Source organism: Cornus florida, unplaced genomic scaffold (assembly GCF_030987335.1).
Source record: "Cornus florida cultivar Cherokee Brave unplaced genomic scaffold, ASM3098733v1 CherokeeBrave_3.0.0_Hap2_Chr11, whole genome shotgun sequence".
NCBI classification, from domain to species: Eukaryota; Viridiplantae; Streptophyta; class Magnoliopsida; order Cornales; family Cornaceae; genus Cornus; species Cornus florida.
Window position 1 is genome coordinate 101,146,035 of NW_026775581.1, and position 22,181 is coordinate 101,168,215.

The 22,181-nt window shown below is 36.8% G+C and overlaps 2 protein-coding genes and 1 pseudogene across 2 annotated transcripts; 1 reads left to right on the forward strand and 2 right to left on the reverse strand.

The window, feature by feature from the left end:
- The first annotated feature begins 250 nt into the window (after positions 1 to 250).
- Positions 251 to 10,111, forward strand: LOC132284337 (uncharacterized). Its single transcript, XM_059786431.1, has 3 exons — positions 251 to 592; positions 9,134 to 9,233; positions 9,785 to 10,111. The coding sequence occupies exons 1-3, from the start codon at positions 325 to 327 to the stop codon at positions 9,855 to 9,857; spliced, it is 441 nt and encodes a 146-aa protein (XP_059642414.1). The 5' UTR covers positions 251 to 324; the 3' UTR covers positions 9,858 to 10,111.
- A 1,487-nt stretch (positions 10,112 to 11,598) lies between these two features.
- Positions 11,599 to 14,074, reverse strand: LOC132286749 (protein IQ-DOMAIN 6-like). Its single transcript, XM_059789135.1, has 5 exons — positions 13,699 to 14,074; positions 13,340 to 13,588; positions 12,779 to 12,997; positions 12,569 to 12,682; positions 11,599 to 12,412 (listed from the first exon to the last, which is right to left on the reverse strand). The coding sequence occupies exons 1-5, from the start codon at positions 13,762 to 13,764 to the stop codon at positions 11,690 to 11,692; spliced, it is 1,371 nt and encodes a 456-aa protein (XP_059645118.1). The 5' UTR covers positions 13,765 to 14,074; the 3' UTR covers positions 11,599 to 11,689.
- Positions 14,075 to 19,071: 4,997 nt separating this feature from the next.
- Positions 19,072 to 21,620, reverse strand: LOC132281695 (IQ domain-containing protein IQM5-like; annotated as a pseudogene).
- Positions 21,621 to 22,181: the final 561 nt, after the last annotated feature.

Here is a 22,181-nt window from a genome sequence, read left to right on the forward strand (position 1 = left end):
GTGTTCTAAGATTTGACAAATGCTATGTATTAAGAAATTTTTGGAATGATTTTCTAGAGTCATTAAGAAATTTATTTGGCATGGAAATATATATTATTCAGAAACAATGATTGGGCTGGATAATGGGCCCACTGGCTCAATCTCATCCCTAATGGGCCATTTATGGTCTAGTAGCACTAATTTTAGACCGGGCCTTTAAAACTATTTGCTCATGGGTCAGAGTCCATAAGATGATTTGTAAAAGCATGTTGTGAACTGATAACTCTCAGACTCTCTCTCTCTCTAGGGTTCTGCACTTTACTGAAACATCATCAGCTCCCTAAAATGTCGTCTAAGACACTAATGCGCACCGGAGTGTCTCTGATGAATCGATTACTGAATCCAATGATTCTTCAACAGAGCTCCAGTTCGAGCCATCTCATTGCATCGCACGCACCCGAAATTACCCCAAAGCTTTTCCCTCCATGCCTATCCAACTTTCGTACCCCTCTCAATTTGCCCCAAGACGACGCTGAAACCCTCAAAAGATTAAATTCTGTTGGATTCTTGTACCCCTGCGGACTTCCTTCTCTCCGTTTTTTCTTACCAGATGGTACTCTCTGTCTCTCTCTCCGTGCATATTTGTATATATATTATATACAATGTGGATGTATTTGACGTATAGGTGTAGTTTTGATTGGTTGTCTTGTAGAAATGAATGATCATATTCTACTTGGAATACGAATTGAAAAGGTGTTCATTGTGATTTCGTGTACAATTTGATTAAGCTAGACGCATTTCTTAACTATTACTTTAAATTGAGGGCATTTGAATTGTTTTCTGATTCTTTGGTGATATTGGCGGTGACAATGCCTAATTGTGTGTTAAAACTTTACGTGGAACATGGTGAATTGATTGAATTACTATTATTGTTATTTTAATTTTGATCCATATTTTTAATTGCTATATAACTGATGGGATTTTCTGTACTAGTTGGGTTGGAAAATTTTCATTGCCACCCTTTGGTTTCGGTAAGTCAAAGGGTTCTGGTTCATTGCTTTTGGTGGTAGTCAAAGAAAGTAATGGTAGAATGTGAAGAAGTAGTGAACCAAAAGATTGCTTGAAACTTATGACATTCATATGGAAATAAAAGATGAAGTAATCTGAGAATTTATATAATGTTGGATATCACTATTATGGTTGGTGCAACATATGGGAATTGTGATCAAGCACGTCCTCAGGGATGAAGCCCACTTTGCTGATTTCATTGCAAAGTGGGAATGATACATATGACATTCTGAGTAACCTTTACTCTTTTTTTCCAACTTTCGTTTGCTGAATGTATGGTGACTTTAGTACATTTGGATTTGTTGAATTCTCCAACTATGGTGGCTTTAAGTCACCTAGTTGTAGTGCTTACCATGTCTTTCTGTTTGTATGGACATATACACCGAGAAGAGAAGAACTAGTTTGCATAGAAAGTAAGATGCAGAGAGGGCGACCGAAATGAACGTGGGATGAAGTTACTAGAAATGATTTAAAAACTTAAATATAATAGGTGAAATGACTTGAAATAGAAAAGAACAGAAAAACATAATTCACTGGCCAACCCTATTCATATGGGTTTTAAGGTAACGCCAATACTGATGTATATGCTGTTATTGTCATTGACAATATTGAATTCTTATTGTGCTGGAAATTGTGACTTCAAAAGAAGAAGTTTTGGGTTTTTGGCTTACTCAAACAGAGAGCCAAGAGTTATATTTATATACAAGAATATGGTACAGAGAAAGGAAACCAAAATAAAGAAAAATAGGAAATATGCCAAAATCTACGTGATCCCATGATTACTGGGATCTTATCTACGTGATCCCACGATAATAGGGATCTTACATAAAACACCTAATAGAAGGCTGAAAATAGTTAATAAAAATAAAAATAATAATAATACAGATATTTCAACATTCCTCCTCAAGCTAGAGTGAAGATATCAATCAAGTCTAGCTTGGTAATCGAGGAATGAAGCAAAGATGGACCAACGGATTTGGTGAACACATTTGCCGACTTATTAGAGGCTTGATGATTCCCGAACGAACCTTCTCTCTGATAAAATGAATGTCCACCTCTATATGTTTAGTCCTCTCATTAAGAACAGAATTTGAAGCAAGCATGATGGCTGACTTATTATCACAAAACAAGTCTGATGACTGTTTTTCACTTAGCCCTAGTTTTTCCTAGAAAGATCGAAGTCAGAGAATCTCACAAGTACCTTGGGGCCATGGCACGATACTCAGCCTCTGCTGAAGATCTCAAAACTATAGGTTGCTTCTTACTTTTCTAGGATATAAGATGATCTCCATAGAAAGTATAGAAGCCAGATGTGGAATGTCTGTCAGTCTTGGACCCAGCATAGTCTGTATCACTAAAACAGGATAGCCCAACTTGCCTGCTAGAAGAATAGAATAATCCAAGTCCAGGACAGGACTTAAGATATCGAAGAATATGATATACCGCATCCATATGAGCTGTACAAGGAATATGCATAAACTGACTCACAACACTAACAACAAAAGCCAAATCAGGATGGGTCTTGGTAAGATAAATCAATCTTCCTACCAAGCGCTGATACTGCGAGGGATCAGAAAGGAGATCTCCAGTCTCAGCCGAGATCTTCATATTAGGATCCATAGGAGTGGAAGAAAGTTTACACCCAAGCATACCCGTTTCTCGTAGAAGATTCAAGACATACTTCCTTTGCGATAAAGAGATACCCTGTTTAGATCTAGCAACCTCAATTCCCAAGAAATATCTGAGCTATCCAAGGTCTTTCACATCAAAAGCTTTAGCCAATTGAAGCTTTACTTGAGCAATCCCAGGGATGTCATTGCCAGTAATGATGATATCATCAACATAGACAAGAAGAATGATACATTGACCAGTAGAGGAACGGTGGATAAAATATGTATGGTCAGAATGGTATCTAACAAACTCTATTGATATAATTACATCACTGAAGCGGTTGAACCAAGCTCTGGGAGATTGTTTTAACTCATATAAAGACTTCCGCAATCGACAGACCTTTCCAGCATACTCCCCCTCAGCCCGAAAACAGGGTGGAGGATCCATATAAATAGTCTCAAGAAGATCACCGTTAAGGAAAACATTCTTCACGTCAAGCTGATGAAGAGGTCAATTGTGAGAGGCAGCCAGGGCGACAAGCAAACGAATTGTGGTCAATTTAGCCATCGGAGCGAAGGTATCATTAAAGTCTTTACTTTAGCCACCAAACGGGCCTTATACCGATCAATAGAGCCATCGGCGAGATATTTAACACTGAATACCCATTTCCAGTCACCATTTTTTTCACCAAGAAGGAGAGATACAAGCTCCCGTGTTTTTATTTTGCTGCAAAGCATCCATTTCTACCATCATAGCAGGCATCCAATTGGGATTCCGGAGAGCCTCAGAGACATTTATGGGAATGGAAATGGAATCAAGTTTGTATAGAAAGGCTCAGTAAGACCTTGAAAGACCATCATAAGTGATATATTGCGAAATAGGATGATCATTACTACAGGCGGATCCAAATTTAGCAGGGGGTTTGTGGTCCCGAGTGGGATACCTGGACTCAGGAACAGGGCAGGGAAATGTAATGGAGAAAGAGGAGATTTACCTGAGGAGGATGAAGGCAGTGGAGGCAGAGCACGAGGGCAGCGAGAATAGACCTACAAAGGGGGTGAGGAAACCACAAGAGAAGACTCTTCTTGAAAAATAGGAAGACGACGAGCAAGAGGAGAAGCCTCTTGATCGGGTGTAGAAGTTTCCTGCAAGATAGTGTTAGAACCATAAAAAGGGGTATGCTTATGAAAGGTGACATCAAGAGAGTGATACATGTGTTTGTGTACAATATCATAACACCGGTAACCTTTTGACATTGAAGAGTATCCTAAAAAGATACATTTAATGGCATTGTCGTCAAGTTTAGTACGAGAAGGGCTACGATTCTGAACAAAACATGTACATTCAAACACCCGAGTCATGATGGAAAAAAGAGTAATATTAGGCTGAAGCACTTGTAAGGGGGCCTTACCATTTAATACTCTACTAGGGGTACAATTAACGAGAAAAGTAGCTGCAAGAACCGCCATGTGCGAGTATGACTTTGACACATTCATACCACTTAAAAGATATCGAACAATTGACATTAGCTGGTGGTTTTTACGCTATGCCACATCATTCTGTTCAAGGGTATATGGACAAGCAAGTTGATGAAGAATACCCTCTTGGTTAAGTTGAGACCGACACTCATTGGAAACATATTCACGACCATTGTCAGAACTAATATTCCTAACAACAGTTTTATATTGAGTTTTGATCATTTGGAGGAATTGAGTGAATAAGGAAAAAACTTCAAATTTCTTTTTTAAGTAAATATTCCCATGTGCAGCGGGAATAATCATCTATGAATGTGACATAATAATGATGCCCCGGAAAAGTTGTAACAGGAGAAGGACCCCACACATCAGAATGTATGAGTAGGGCTGTAAATGAGCCGAGCCGAGCCAAGCTTTAGAGTTTTCGGGCTTGGCTCGGCTCAGACAAAAGATGATCAAGCTCGGCTCGGCAACTTCTTCTTTTTTTTTTTTTTTTTTGGGTTCAGCAGATGTGATGGTTTCTCCTTGCTAAATCCTATGATTCACATCTGTATATATGAATCTTTATTCAAATATATATATATATATATATATATATATATATATTCATCTATCTTAAGTTTCATACCAATCTTGCAATGTTTCATCTTCAAACTTTCACGTTCCTGATTTCAAGCAGTCATGCCATTATAAAGAGAACAGAAGAGTGAGACCAGTTGAGGGAGATAGAGAGAAAAACCAGTATATGAGAGAGAAAAACAAAACCAGTGGCTAAGAGGGAGACCAGTTGACAGAAATAGAAACACCAGTACTTGAATGTTTTGGCTTGGGGTTTTGTTGTTACTGTGTTCGTCGTTTGCTTGGGGGGTGTTTGGTTTTACACTATTGGGAACTTAGGGTCAAGAACTTGGGGGTTGGTTTGAAGCTATTGTTGATCCTTCGGTTCAGACTTCAAAAAGATGCTATTGGGAACTTAGGGTTGAGAACTTGAGATCAGATGTGGTTAATATGTTTATATAGATGGGCTTTAGATATGGGCTTGTGAGTTGTGCTTAGACTTTTTAATTTGTTTGGGTTTAGTCTATTTTATTTTTAAAATGGTTAGTTACATGCATATGGATTAATGATTATATATTTATTATTTTCACGAGCTTATTAACGAGCTTTGTTCACGAACATGTTCATGAACTAACGAGTCGAGCTCGGGGTTGTTTGAGATTGGTTCATTTATCAAATAAATGAATGCAAGCCGAGCTCTTATCGAGCCGAATCCGAGCTATTTGTCGAATGTTTGGTTCACTTACATCCCTATGTATGAGATCAAACATGCTAGGTGCACGATGCATATGAGAAATATAATTGGTTTTAGTATGTTTAGAAAGCTCACAAATCTTACATTAAAACTTATTATCCTTACAAGCTATTAATGAAGGGAAAAACAGACATAAATGCTGAAAGTTTACATGCCCAAGGCGAGCATGCCGTAAATTTAAAGTCTGAAAAGAAAAATCATAAGATCTAGAAACTAGAAGAACAAAGGCTTGAAGGCTTGAAGCAAGTGAAGGAGGTGTCGGTGGAGGATCCCTAAAGTAGTAGAGGCCATCATGCTCATATCCCCTACCAACAATCCTCTTCGAACACAGGTCCTGTAAAACACAGTAATGAGGAAAGAAAATCACTGCACAATTTAGTGATTTGGCAAGTTTGGTAACATATAGAAGATTAAATGCAAAGTTAGGAACATGAAGAACAGATGGCAAAATAATATCAAGAGATAGATGAACATCTCCTTTACTACGAATAATGGTGGTTGACCCATTGGTTAAACTAACAGCCTGATTAACAGGGGTACAGGAGTAGAAAATAATGACAACTCACCAGTCATTGGCTCCGGATTCCAGAACCCAAGTCGGTTTTCCCGCTTTAACATGAAAAGCAGAAGGAGTACCTGTAACTATAGTAGCCATGGGAATAGAAGAGCCAGCCCTGGTAGATAAAGCTCCAAATTGCTCCTGAAGCTGACCAATCTGGGACTGTAACTGATTGAAGTCCTGAAAAGATGGTATGGGAGAAGTTGAAGTAGGAGGGACAACAATCTGTGGAGTAGTATACCCACCAATAGTATCGGTTACTGTTGCAGTGCTGCCACGGCCAGAAGGACGATTGCGAGAAAATTTCTGCTTTAGCTCGGGATGAAGCTTAAAGCAACAATCCTTTACATGACCTGTGGCTCCACAATGTTGACAAATAACCTTTCCCTCTGAAAATCTAGAATTAGCAGCAAGAGCCACATCGGATCAACTGGAGTTTCTAGTAAAGCTACTGACTGAGAGATTTGACGTTTATACTCCTCATGGTCAACAGTAGCGAAGACATTATATGAATCAGACATATGAGAGGGGTTTATGCTTTGAGTTCTAAGAGCATCATACTCAGATTGTAAACCCATAAAAAAACTGGTAGGTATGTTGGCGGTCCAGCCTCTTGACCAAAAGAGTTGCAGCTTCTTTAGAGAAATCGGAGAGAGGTTCCTGCTAATTCTTCCCACCTAGACTGGAGGTACCCAAAATACTTTGATACTGACAGCTTTAGTGTCTCCTGAGATGCATGAGCAATCTCCTTATAGAGTTCCAAGATACGAGCGTCATTGCGGGAATGAGCATACATCTTGTAAAGGGCTAGCCACATACGAAAAATGGAAGTGTGAAACATGAGCTCCTCCACTGAGTTGAAGATCCAACTTAGAATGGTGCACCTGTCCATGTCCCATGCAATATATTTAGTATCCGTCTTTTTCGGTTCCTTGACTAGACCAAAAAGCCAACCAGTTTTCCCTTTCCCTCCAATATAGAGTTGAAGAGAACGGGACCAAGATACGAAGTTGCGTCCATTCGAGAGCACACTAGTAACTTGCTGTGCCGGAGTATGATGTGCCGAAGATAAAGTATGCTGGATCAAGGATAAAGTGTCCTTTTGGCTACTAGAATCAGTCATTGTACCAAAATAAGGCTGGTTCACACGTCAAAGCAGGAGGAAAGAGAAAAAAACAAGGCTGGAAAAATCGGCGACAAAGAAAAAAAAAAACACCAGAAGGACCCTTGGGTCATAAAAAAACCTAAGGGAATTCTCACAAAAAAGAGTCAAAAACAGAGGGTTTCCTGAGGGGTCCGACGCGCAAGGGCTGGGAGGAGATGGAGGTGCGCTGGAGGTGAGGGAAAATGGAGAGAGGGAGAGAGAAGGTGGTGGCGTTGGGGAGGAAGATGGGGAAGCGAAGGTTTTTGGTTTGTTCTGATACCAAAAAGAAGTTGTTTTGGGTTTTTGGCTTACTCAAACCGAGAGCCAAGAGCTATATTTATATACAAGAATAGGGTATAAAGAAAGAAAACCAAATCAAAGAAAAACATGAAATATGCCAAAATATACGTGATCCCATGATTATGGGTATCTTATCTACGCGATCCCATGATAATAGGGATCTTATATAAAACACCTAATAAAAGGCTGAAAACAGCTAATAATTTTTAAAAAAATAATAATACAGATATTTCAACAACGTCTAATAGTCATTGAGGACGAACAACAATTTAAGCATTGAACAATTAAAATGGATATCTAACTTTAATGAGGCAGATATTATGCTTTCCTTTCTCCTCCACTTCTCTTTTAAAGTTCCCTAAAATCTGGTTCCTTTTTCCCTTAATGTCATAGTATTATCTTGAGTTTTTGGTTCTAAAGAAGTTTGACACTTGTAATAATGTGTTTCTTTGTTGTCCTCTGTCTATCTTTATCTTGAGTTTTGGTTCTAAAGAAGTTTGACACTTGTAATAATGTGTTTCTTTGTTGTCCTGTCTGGAGTTTGATGCAGTTGATAACAGCCTCGTTGAAATTTGACGTTATGTGAATAAATTTAGTTGGCCGTATTTCCTTCATTTGTATGGATCACTCAGGATCTCAACTTAAGTTCATTTTGCACATTGCCTCTTTTGAATAAAACTTTAAATCATCCTCGTTAATGGTCTCTTGCCATTGAAAAGTAGAAGAGCCCCACAAAATAAAATAAAATAAAAACCAAAACCAAAACCTTGTAGCAGTTGGGAGAAGGCTCTGTTGCTTTAGTGGCATTTTAAAGGAAGGGATGGGGATGGATGTTCAAGTCGAGGGTAGGGGCAGGAGAGGGATTAATGGGCACTCAACTTCTGTTAAGGGTTTCTGTTTCATTGTTCTGCCCTTTGTATGTGTCCATGAGTTTTAGTTTTGGGTAGGTTGGTTTCACAGAGGCTGCTTGTATTTAGTGTTCTAAGGTACTGTAGTACTGAAAAGGTTACAAACATATTGTCTGACTTCCACCAAAAGGTTTATTTCTTGATGATGAGGTCAGAAGTAATCAAGTATAATTAATTAGTACCTTCAAAGTCATGATGCGTGTTTAAGTCTTAGTCCTTGAGAGCAGTGTCCGGGACTATTGTTGCGCAACAGTAGAAACTCAGGTTGCCAAGCGCGTGAATACTTTATTGAGTTTTCGTCCAGCCAGTTTGTGCAAAATAATGAGACAAATGTCAGGTTCCTCTGCCAAACATATCACACAAGCAGGACTAACATCAGAGTGGATGTTAGCCTTTGAGAACATGATGCACCTTGTAGAACTTTTTCCTTTGTCTGTGTGTGTGTGGGGTGTCAAAATGTTATCTGTATGGAGGAAATAAAATCCTCTCTCTCTCAATGATTTGCGTGGGTCTAATTTTTTTATTTTTTTATTTTTAAGTTCACTGAATTCATCAAGAAAAAAAATAAAAAATTGCTGCAGCATTTTGCAGAACAACCCCATCTACAACAGAGTTTTCTTCAGCATGGGTCCTAAATCTGAGCTGGCAATTCTTGTATTATACTATTAGATCCTTTCCCTTCTCTGTTAATATGTATTTTTAACTTGTGAAAATAATGTTACTGCACTTGGCCCTTATTAATTTTAGCATGAAGTTGTAATTGCGCTGTTGCTCCAGGAGATGATGATTCATCAAGTGGACCCATGCTTCTACTTCCCAAACGGACATACCAACCTAGCACCATCAGGAGGAAGAGGAAACATGGATTTTTTGCTCGGTACATCTCTCTCTCTCTCTCTCTAACACTACAAGTCTCAGACGTGCATACTTGTATGCTCTTAACTTGGATATGCCCCCTTATAACCTGGCCCCTTTCTTTATTATTGAACAAGAATTTGAGAAAGTATGATCTCAATGGGAAATAAAAGGGTTGGTCCGGGAACTGGATCTCATTTGAGAATATTTTGGCTTGCTACCCATGTGGAACCTTATTCTCTCAGTAATGGATGCTTCATCCTGCTCTTGGTAGATTTGACCAATTGTGATGGCACATCATTGAATTCCTTGGTTTTGAAAATACCAGAACTAGATTATTTTGCCAGATCAGCTAAGAATGATGTCTGACATATTGCTTATCTACCTTGTATTGAAGGGGCAGTAATTTTACTTCAATGATCCTTGTCCTTTTGATTGCATGCAGGCAAACTTTTTATTTTATTTTATTTTATTTTATGTGAAAAATGATTCATTTTTGTTTGCTTGTTCGCATAAAAATGGTAAATAATGAGTAGATATGACTTTTATGGTTAATGCACCTTTTATGAGCAGCAAAGCAACCAAGGGAGGCCGGAGAGTCATTGCTCGAAGAATCGCAAAGGGCAGGTATAGAATCACAGCATAGTAACATTTGCCTTCAGCGAAATTTCGATCAAATCAAATCAAAAGTCTAGACGCTTGCCCTTTTGAAACAAATGGGTACTTTCTGGTGGCGTCAACTGCCTTGTATTCCTTGAAGGATATTGACAATTTGTTTCTTTAGGTTTGTAGATTTGCTCATTTTAAGCTTATTGTCCTTGTTGCGTGTAATGTTTGGTAGTATTCTAATGTTTGTATTTCAGATTGATCTATAAAATGCAGTTCTGTTTTCCGAATCTAGTATGATATGTAGTGGTTCAAAAGTAATTGCAAGGCCATAAATTATCATTTGATTTTTAATAAATCAGGATTTTTTGGAAGGAAAAGTGACCTTGGATGATGCTTGAAACATTTGGAATGGCCATATCAGTAGTGGTGTTATGATCTGTGGTACTGGTGCCAAAACAATCATGTAAACACGTCAATGGCCTAGTCAAGAAACTATTATGTATGTGTATATGGGGGTGTAACTTGGGTTGGGTAACCCGTAACCAATTCGAGCCCAGCCCAGTTTTTCACGGGCTTGGGCAATTATTTTTAAAATTAGGGTTGGGTTTGGGTTGAAAAATCTCAACCCGAATTTAATTAGGGTTGGACTTGGGTTGAAGTGCTAGCAACCCGAGCTAATTCGAATCCGAATTTTAATATTATTTTCATATATATTTTTACTTTTAAATACATTATATATAATATTTAACATTTCTTTTTTTTTTTAACTTCTTTTGTTAAATCTTAACTTTTTGTACGTTAACATTTAGGAGAATTAATTTTCTAAAAGGTTTGTTTGTAATTTATTAAAAATCTACAAAAAAAATCTTTGAACTTTCTCTTGTTTAAGAGTAATCTAATTTAAAATTAATTCAAGATGATATTAAAATTTTGATATAAGGATTAGTTATATAAGTATTCCGAATTAACTCGAAGTTTTTACCTAGAATTTAAACCCGAGTTGCAAGTCTGAATTTAAAAATAGAAGAATGGGTTGGGCTTTGGGTTGAGTAATTAAAGTTGAGGATAGGGTTGGGGTCGGGGTTTAGCATTTCATATAGTGGGCTGGGCTCAACTTACACCTCAAACCCGCCCAACCCACCCGAATTGCAGCCCTATGTGTATATTAGTGTGTACCTCTAGAGGCTGGTTTGAACTTTGAGTACTTGGGCCCTTGGCACCTATGCTTAATTAGCATTGGCTGTTTTCTGGCAAAAATACTTGATTGAAAAGTAGTAGGTTGGCAAGACAGCAATCATCATCTTAACATTATGCAAGTACTTAAAATATTTGGCATCACAACAAAATGAGTCCATGCGTCAAGTGATATAATTATATATCTTCCTACATTTAAATTCATGTGGTCGACAACCAAATGGAAAAATGTCATTTCATATAACTAGTCAGTGCTGCATATGAAAAATCACAAATTTATAGTAGTAGACAAACAAACATGAACTCTTCAATGTCACTCCAATCCACAACCAAATGGAAAAATGTCATTTAAGTAGTCAGTACTGCATATTTCACTTCCCTACAAGGGCTGTATGAAAAAGAAGAAAAAATCATAATAAACAAATCCTGTAACCTCAACCACTTCCCTTTACATCTATAAAGCCATATATTCTTGTAAAACAAACCACAAAATCCTATCCAATTGTTCGAAAACTTGTTCAGGTCCTTAAGGATGAACACCCTTTGATGTAAATTTCTAACTTGAGAAGTTCCAACTCAAAAAGGACAACAAGCTGTTGAATTCCATTTCCATGGAAGCAAAACAATGGAAATAGCCCAAGCTTTGTGCTCATAATAGCAAACTATGAATCTCCTTCAGTTCCGACCACTTTTTACCCAATCATCATATCCATCCAATTGCACTGGTGGGTAGAGATCCTTGCACAAATCAACTGAATAACAATTATAACTAGCACTCTTCCTTGTATCCTTGCACAAATCAACTGAATAACAATTATAACTAGCACTCTTCCTTGTATCCCCACTACAAAATGGACTCTGTTTCCTATGGAACTGAAGGTTCTCCATCAAATGCCTCTGCATATTGTTAGATAGATGATTGCAGGCTCTCTGCTTAGCCTTGATTGACTTAGTGAGACTCATATAGTTTGGTTTATTGGCATTACCTTCCACTAGAGTGTTGCCAGATCCGGGAGTTCCCGCAGATGCTGATGAAGCTGATGAGGTGGTGCTTTCATCATATGGAAATTCCGAACATGGGTCAGAAGACGAGCAAGTGATTTTGCCGGTAACTGGAGGTTTTGCAGATACCCTGGTTGAAATATTGTTTCGTCTAACTTTTGCCGAGTCCTGTTCAGAAGAATCTGAACTAAACCTGACAGAATAATCTTCATATTTCTTAGATACTGGAGTCATCTCTGATGGGTCAGAGCTGAATTCTTCAAGCAGCCTGCTTTCCCATGGCTTAGGCGCCATCCAACCTTCTAACCAGCTCCATCCTGGGCTGTCCTTATCCAGCTTGCGAGAAGACACTAGCTTGTTTGATGTAGAATTTGTGCTGAGTTTTGATCTCAATTGCTGAAATCAATACATTTTAAACTACATTAACCTACTAGATGATACGATCTCTCATTCCCAAAAGGGAGTTTGAGGATTCGAGCGCTGCAAGGGGTAATATTGTGGTAGTGTGTGCGTTTGCTTAAACTTTAGGAAATGATAATTTGGATTCGTTACCTGTTGAGAGAGGGCGTATGAAATTGCTCTCTCCCTCTTGATGGCTCCTTCTTGCTTCAGTTGTAGCTTTGTTTTCACTTCATCGATTGTACCAGGACTATCACACCATCCACCCTATCAAATGCAAAAAGATTCATTCATTCATCTACTTCTTGAACTGCACTATGTAAAATTCATAGTTGTAAACATATATCGAACACCATATCATACCTCGGCCTGCTTAATCGGATCAGCTTGGTTTCGCTGTTCATCAAGTAATTTCTGTGCTTCCAAGGATGCCTGAGCACTCGTAGCCCTGACTCGAGCCTGAGCTCGGACAAGAGCCTGCATGCACCTGAGTGTAACTGCGGCTTGCTTTCTCACCTTCCGGCCTCTAAATATAGCCTGCAGTCTCACCACTGCTTTCAAGGCCCTAAAAGCCTGTCTTGCCTTCAATCATCATTTTACTCCCCAAATTAGCAATAACAAACAATATTTGACAAAAAAAAAGGAGTAAAATTTATAAAAGCATGATGGATATTTCTTCAATCATATCATTGTTTTTTTCTAAACACATTCAAATTTGATATCTAAAAATTGTACAAGCACACACTTCTCAAATGATTGAAAGTCTATTCATCATGCTAAAAGAGCTCTGGCGCTTTTTTCACCAAAAACAATCCAAGAGACTTGCATTTAGTAACATTTAAATATATTTATACATATAAATATATATATATACACATGTACATATGTATATCATATTACATGTAAGCAGAGAAACCAATTTACCAGGAAGGCACGAAACATTGTTTGGATACGAATCGCAGCCCATTCTTGTCTGATCACCATGAAATTCTTTGGTGGAGCTCGAACAACAGTAGCCATGGCGGCAGTGAACGCCTCATCAACAACAAACGAAGAATCAGACCGCTCCGATCTGGCCACGTGACCTCCTTTCATGCCCTTTGACGACAGTGCGAGTCCACCTGAAGAACTCCTCCACAAACTCCATTTTCGACCCTTATGGCCCATCTTTTCCTGCAAAAATCAAAAGACAACGAGTAGGGTAAAAAACACAGAGAAGCAAAAATAGGAAAACAATTAATTGAAGAAACACACAGATTATGAAATCAGTAATGTTAGCTTACAAGGTCACATGTTTGAGTCTTCTTGAGACCAATCAATGACTTAATCCACTTTCCTGAAGCACCCATTAGATAGATAGAGAAATAAACCTCGGTTTTTGAACAAAGCAAAACTATATAAACTTGAACCTCTCTGTTGAGTCTGTTCAGATGAAGAATATAGATTAAACAGAACTCTGGAGAGTAGTGATTTCAGCAACGACTGTCTGAAAACAGCAATCAAGCCGCAGACACAGACTAGTAGTAATCTAGAGAGAGAGAATAGGGGACGTTTGGGGTTTTAGGTTGGGGCGTTATGGTGGGTTTAATGTTGGAGTGATTGGGCGTTTGAATTTTGAAATTCGAAAGAAAAAGGAAATTTGTAACGGATATATGAGGACTTTTTGGTTACCATTTTGAAACAAGGAACAAAACGACACGGTTTTACGGTGGATAATTGAATATTTCCTCACCAAAGGAAGCTTCGTCAACTGGATTTACGGAAGTACAAGCACGCTCCTTGTTGGAGAACTCGTAAAGTGGTGGAACTTTCAACTCCCATAATTTTCCATATACAGTCTGTCTATATATAGGGGCAGCCAATTAAGGCCTAGGGGCACGTGCCCCCTTTGCCTGGCCCGCCCTAGTTATTTTGTATTCATTTTAAAATATGTATTATTATTATTTATTTTTTCAGTTTTAAAATGTGTATGAAAAATTATATATACAGTCTCTTAAATTTTTAATTTTTAAGTCAAATTTCCCCTTTTGAATCATACATTAATTTTTTTCATTACAAATTTATCTCAATATTCTTTTCTTTTCCTTCTTAAAAATTTTCTTTTTGCATGTTATATATATATATATATATATATATATATATATCTCATTCATATACTCCCTCCGTTCCATAATAAGTGTTTCGTTTACCATCAGTATTATCGTTTCTCACATTTGTTCAGACTACATGGCTATACGATTCCCAATACATGACACTTATTATGGGATGTAGACACTAAAATTTTAGTAGGCTTTGGTTTTGATAAATGGACCCATTAAATATGAGCCTAATGTTTAAATAAACATATAATTATTCCTAAAATATATTTGGAATAATTATTTTTAAGAATAATTATCATAATATAACCGGCCCGTGTAACGACCCTAAACTGTTACCATATAAAAAAAAATTTCGGCATGACCTCCCCTAAAAAATGGGCCTACCACAACCTGTTTAAATACATTTTAAACCTGTCTCAGCACAATAAATACATAATACATCCCAACATCCCTTTCATCCATTCATCATGCCTTAACTTAGTTCATTCCATAATGGTACAACCACATATTATATCATCCAGATAATATAGTTATAGTCTCCAAATACAAGATTAATATCAAATGTTCATATTTTACAACATTTAGACAGCTCATACAAAAGTTACAGCCTATAGGTATAATTATAATAACAAGAGTCCACAAACCTCTATACCAAATATAACAAACTAAAATTTTACAAAAATATGGGACTTAATACAAAAATAGCAAAAAGACGTTTTCTAATCCAAATTAGGCCTGTGCTGGAAAGTCATCCGCCACTTCCTTCCCGTTTCCTGAAAAAAATTATTAAATAATAGGGTGAGCATAAAGCTCAATAGGTAGCACTTAAGACACATATTTTGTGTTCTTGTGAATCCATACAAAGAATAGATCAATAGGAATAGGGATCATACAATGTCGGGATAATACAACATTTCAACCAAACTCAAGTGCAAACAATACAATGTCATGGAATGCAAATGCATGCCGATGTCGCTCCCCATTTTCACATTTCAAACCATCACTTTCAAACTGTTAATACAACCTGCCCTTTGGTGACCCCGCAGCGGCACAAGAGGAGGATTGGCTACTGTCCCTAGACCTTTGGTAACCCCGCAGCGTCATCGAGGGGATAGCTCAACCACGTTAGGGCGACTCCCTAATCCCCTCTAGGCTATATTAACACTCCGGCCCTTTGGTACTCCCGCGGCGACCGGGTTTTCATAAAACCATTTCGTAAAAACTCTTTTCCCAAAATTTCCCTTTTTGTTCCAAAACAATTTCTCTCATTTCATGCCCAATGTAAGTGCATGAGTGCATCAGTACCATGAATATACTCATCATTCCACAACCAACTCAATTTAAGTAAGCAAGGCATAATTTCACAAGAATTTCTCAAGGAATTTCAACATGCTCTTATACAACAATATATCTAGCCCAACGAACATATATAAATCACCACATAGGCAAGTTTTTCACATAAAACATTTAATACAAGCTCTCACATAACCACATACACATATTCTAACTACTTCTAAACTACAACTAGCACAAATAAGCATGTCCTGCAACAATTTAGAAGATGTAATTCATATAGGAGCAAGAAAATTGTGGATTAAAAGCTCCTACCTCAAGATTGTACAAAATCCTTGAAATGGGTCTCTAATTTTGAACTCCCTAGGAAGCACCAAATCTGAAATTACTTACACTAGCGCGTAGAGCTCGTTGTGGGCTTTGTTTTGCCTCATACGACACTCAAATCCAATACGAAATGAGGAAGAAATCAAGTCTCAAAGCTTGAAACTAAAGTGAAAAAGAAAATGAAGAAGAAGGAAGGAAGAGAGAAAGTGACAGGGAGAGAGAATGAAGGAAAAGAAATGGTCTCTAGACCATTAAAAGTGAGTGGGTGGTGGGTCCCACCACCACCCTTTGACTTTTTATTTATTTAGTTTAAATTACCCACACACATACAAATGTATACACATATGCGCGCACACACACACACACACACACACACACACACATATATATATTAGACACAGACATTACAGTCCGACCCAGTTATAATTTTATCCTTATCAGGAGATGACACGTGTCATCATCCTATCAACCCAAGAAGCCTATAAATAGAGGTCTGGAGGAAGAAAGAGGGGACACAAATTTAGAGTCCAGAAATCCAGAAGGTTTAGAAATTGAGGGAATCAGAAATCCAGAGAGCCATAAATCCAGAGGGCAAACCTGAAGGTGAAGAACACCATGCACATCCAAAGTCGTGCCGTTCTTCACCAAATTCAACAAATCCTCTCTGAAGACGAAGAACAGCAAGCACATTAAATCGTGCCGTTCTTCATCCAAATTCTACGGTGATCAACAATAAGCACAGCCAAAGACGTGCCATTCTTTATCCAAATTCCACGGTGTTCAAGATCAAGCTCGTGCAGCCCTTGGATCCAACCAACCAAAAAGGAAATCGAATCAGAGGACCTTTTTCTTTGGAATATTATTACAGAGGATTGTATTCCATCTTTATAAATTAATAAAAATCTATTTGCTCCCAATTTTGTTTCTTATTTGCAGATTAAAAAATTTGTGTGTACATGGGACGAAGCGAGTAATATAACTTCTTATCGCAAGCAAACGTTGGTCTCTTGTGTAACACTTTAATTTTTCAATTCATCATTCGGCAAAGTTGGGTGAGAGGCTATAGAGTAGGTCTAGGTGAGTCAGATGTGTCCAACAGTTACAACTTAAACTTGGGTGAAAATCACCTCCAGTGAAATAGTATGTCATTTCCTCCATTTTGAAATGAGTGGCTCAGAAATGGCTACGTCAGTTATGTTTGGGATGCACAGTAGAAAAATGTTGGGTGTCACTCACAAAAATGGAGGAAATAGACTATTGTGCAAATGGAGAGTATCCTTGTCCCTAAACTTTCTCTGAAACTCATATCATCAACTTTTTTTTAAGGCTTAGAGACTTATCAAATTTGATTAAATCAGCCACAAAACATCATGAATGACATTTTTTTGTGTTTCACATATATTTTCATGGAATATGAGTCAAATTTTAATAATTTATCCTATAATTGGTGCATTGAGTTTTTCCAATTTGATTTATGAAAGATTGATCTTTTTCTGCACTCCACAAAATAAGAGGGCAAAGTACAGAAAACCCCCCCTAGACTTGTAGCCTTTTCCAGTAAATCTTCTTGTCTATTTTTTACCAAAGCCCTCGACTTGTAACCTTTTTCCAATAAATCCCTCTTGTCTATTTTTTACCAAATAACCCCCCTCAACTATTTGAAGGGGGGGTAAAAGAGTTGATATTTGGATCAAAATATCGTTTTATTTAAATTTTAATTCTCCCGAATTTCAAAAATTCATATCTTACAAAATGTACATTTAAAAATTATAAATTATATATGCACAAAAAGCTTATGAAAAATATAAGATTCCAAAAATATAAGATTTGTATAATAAACCTTTATAACCAGAGAAAAATAGGCAATCTAAAAATCTACTTCAACAATCTTATTTTATTTTTAAAAAATAAAATATTCGAGATATTTGCAAGAAAATTTCTAGAATCATTCATTTACATATGGAGTTGAATATATAAATTTTTTTAGCCCCAACAGAGATCGATTTCATGAGATATTATATTTTGTGTCAAAACATTTTTCATTCTTTTATAAACTCACCATTTTAAAAAAATAAAAATAAATATTCGGTCTCTATTGGGGTTAATTTTTTTTATATGTTATGCTCCATATGAAAATGAATAATTTTGAAAATTTTCTTACAAATAACCCTAGTATTTTATAAAAAATAAAATAAAATAAGATTGTTGTAGTAGATTTTTAGATTATCAATTTCTCTCTGGTTATAAAATTTTGATAAACAAATCTTATATTTGTGGAATGCTTGTTTTATAAGCTTTTCGTTCATATATTATTTACAATATTTGGATTTATGGTTTGTGAGATATAAATTTTTGAAATTCGAAAAAATTAAAATTTAAATAAAAGGGCATTTTGGTCCAAATATCAACTCTTTTATCTCCTTAGATAGTTGAGGGGGTTCTTTGGTAAAAATTAGATAAGAGGGATTTATTGGATAGGGTTACAAGTTGTTTTTTTAATAAAAAATTAAACCAAAGAAATTTATAGGAAAAGGTTACAAGTCAGGATTTTTTTAATTGCCAAAATAATATTGATCCTTCTTCAGTACCTTGAACAACAATAGTGAGTCTACCAGGGAGATTATTCATAGATAGAGCATTCTTGATGTTATTCAATATTCTTTGCATCACTATAATATGATATTATTTTCATTTATATATTTCGAATACACATCCATGCCATATAAGTGCTTACAATGAATGAACAACCCAGCCCCCAAAAATAGAAGATAAAAAAACTAGACAAGATGTTGAGGAAGAGAACAACTGGTTCAGCTGAAGTCAATGTTGGGATAATCCAGTTGAAGTATTTAAATATTTGATCGATGAGCATTTCCTGGATTCAAACAAACCTGTGCTTTAAGGTTGTCCTTGAAGGTTTCAATGTTGTTTACAGAATTAATAGTTGCAGTGATGGTATCCTGGTTGAGCGCGCCTGTTTGAATCAGCTGATTCAGTGTTAGGTGGGAGGCCTGCTATAGACTCCGGCTTCAGCTCTTCAACTGTGGCAGCTTTCATTGGCGGGATGTCATCGTCTACTGCATATCTCTGCAAAAAACAATACAGTACAAGCTAGAGTTCTAAATTTCGAGTTCAGGTTGGTTATGTCATTATATATTCGGAAAAGGGTTTTGATAATAACCTTGACATGGCTCAGGTTTACATTGTGCTCCTCGAGAAAGCTAATGAACTCCATAAAATTCTCTTCTGTTGGGCGATAATGACCACTGTATGGCCAAGTAGCCTGAACAAAGATGAGAAATGAAACATTTGAAAATTCAACACTTAATACATATTAGTATGACTAAATCTCATGCTAGCAAATGTGAGAATTAGGTTTCAGAGATCAACTACAGTCACTTTGTGTGAATAATGCAAATACTCTTGTGTTATCCCATCTAAATCATGTTCATTCTAGACCACAAAGTATAATTTTGGCCTTCCTCAATGCCATTAATTGAAGTATATCAAATCAAAGGAGAAAAAAATCATATGTTGATCAAAGTTTGTCCAAGTGAATGCATGTCTATCTATGTGTATATATGTGTGAATGTGTGTTATACCTCAAGAACCCCATTATGAGCAACCAATCTTCCAGAGGTCACGGTAGCCCCTCCAGCTAGAAAACTGGAGTGCTGAAACTGGCCTTTCTTCTTCTCCCCAACGTACAAATTCCTCAATGTGCTGAGGACAAATATCCAATTTGATCTCTCAATGGTGTCCACTAGAACTCCACTTTGTTTGAATACAAGCTTCCCACTGTCAACAATCACCACATATGCTTCCCTCTCTTTCTGCAATAGTTTCAATACATACCAAATCAACAATATATATGAAGATACAATGTGATAAACTATGATGAGATTTTTATACACTATTTATCTAACATCCTCTATTTTAACTAAGGAAATACTCCAACTGCAAAAAATATAAGTGTTTTCTCTTGACTCTCTTCGATCTCACTCTGTTCTGTACTTGTGTCTGAACTTGGATGTTGATATTCCTATGTCTCTTATCATATTATAGGGATGCTTTGGTGATCAGAGTACTGATCTTAATGTAATTGTGTCTGTAATATGACAATAGATACATACTGGTCCAAGATATACTACACATTGGTGCTGCAGATCAGTCCTTGGGCATTTCTCAAGATTTACTTCTTTACCATCTCCTACGTCCAACCTTCATTTTCAAAGTGAAAGGAGTAAATTAATACAGCAATATAGCAGATTATTTCATTTAAAAAAAAATTGTTGTAATATTTTATGAAAGGAATTAGATTTACCAGTAAAAGAAAGGCTGCGAGCTCTGACTAATAAACCAGACATCATAGTACATTTGTAGATTGATTCCATAACAATGGAGTGGATCAATCTGTGAAGCATAGGAAAAGCGTAAACACAGCCTTTTTCTTTTCAGTTGAATAGAACATAATATGCGGTGTATAAAGTGACTTGTTTAGGTTTTCAAATCATGAACAATGTGTCAAATAAATTTTTGTTGGGCCCTGATAATTCATGGGAAAAGGAAGTGTCTTGACTCTTAACAATGTGTCGGAACAGAAATAACAAAATATAGAATGGGCATTCTGCTTACAGCTTCAATCCAATGTCTGACTGCTAGTTTTTGAGCCTTCTCATCCTTGGACAAGCCCTTTCCCACCTAAAATCGTCAAGTCTTATATTAATACTAAAAATATAAAAAATAAAATATACTGAGAGAATATGTAGGTAGTTATATAATCTACTTTGGTCTTGGTCAATATTCAAAACAAAAGAAGTCCTGATTTTCTGTCAAAGTAATTAATACTTTTATGTTTCTAGAAACCAAATTCCCCCCATCTTTGAATTGAATTTAGAATGATTTCCAAACTCTTTTTCCCAGATAAATGAACTTTGCCTATTAAGAGTTGCAGCAAAAATACCTTTGCAGCTCTAGTCCTAGCTCGTGCCCAACGCGAAACTGCACTTTCTGGTTTCTCAAATTCTAATGCCTACCACCTTCAAAAATTGAAAGAACCGTTGTGTTACACCTCCAACAAGTAATCAACCAAAAAAAAAAAGGCCTCATTTTAAGGACTAAATGCTGAACTAAGAAAAAACGAGACTAATAAGAGAACAAACCAAAGCTCCCCTATAACAACAGCACAATCTGCAAGATTTCTTCTAGTGCTATAACTCTGCTTGTAAACTTTCTGCACTTTAAGTGCAGCTGCATTGAGCTCGCTAACTGGTTTTGGAGATAACAAAATAGAAGGTTCAGGTTAAATGTTTTTCAGGATTCGAGTTAAGAGTCAATTCATCATCCTTGCTCCTTGAATCCAATTTTTCTTCATCCAAAACTAGATTCTTGAACAAGACAGTTGTTTCGAGTTTTAGCTTTTGGGGAACCCATTTCTTGAGGCTTAAAGCTTCTTCAATAACCAATTCATCAGAACCATCAGACATGTTGTTGTTTGAATCCCTTTTCTTGAAGCTTACTTTTCTTAATGTCTCTCCCTCAGTTGAATCAAAACTGATGGACCGTACTATGACGGTCTCTTTTTCCCTCAAGCCAAATGGCCTTAGAAGTATAAAGACAAGGACAATCCCATTGCTTCAGAAGTGCTAAAGCTGCAATAGGTGAGTGTCAACAGATCAACCTGCTCAACAAGATACACACATCAATAGAAGTATAAAATGCTTTGCATGATTTTCCAATTAAATTGAGTAATTATAAAAAGAAAATGCAGTTATATTTTGACAAATAAACCATTTTGAAATTAATCAGGATAGAATTGGATATCAAAAGTGAAACATGCCACCATATAAAAACATTACGGAAGACATCAAACATTTCCAACTTTCTCCTAAAAAAATTCAGTATTTTCCGGAGTTCCAATTCAGTCATGATGATTGACCAGGGATATTGTGTATCCCAAACCAAGACATCCGTACCTAAAAACAGCCCGATAACTTTGGGGTGAGTAAACAATTTACTCGTAGGGAATGAACATGCATTGACCTAAC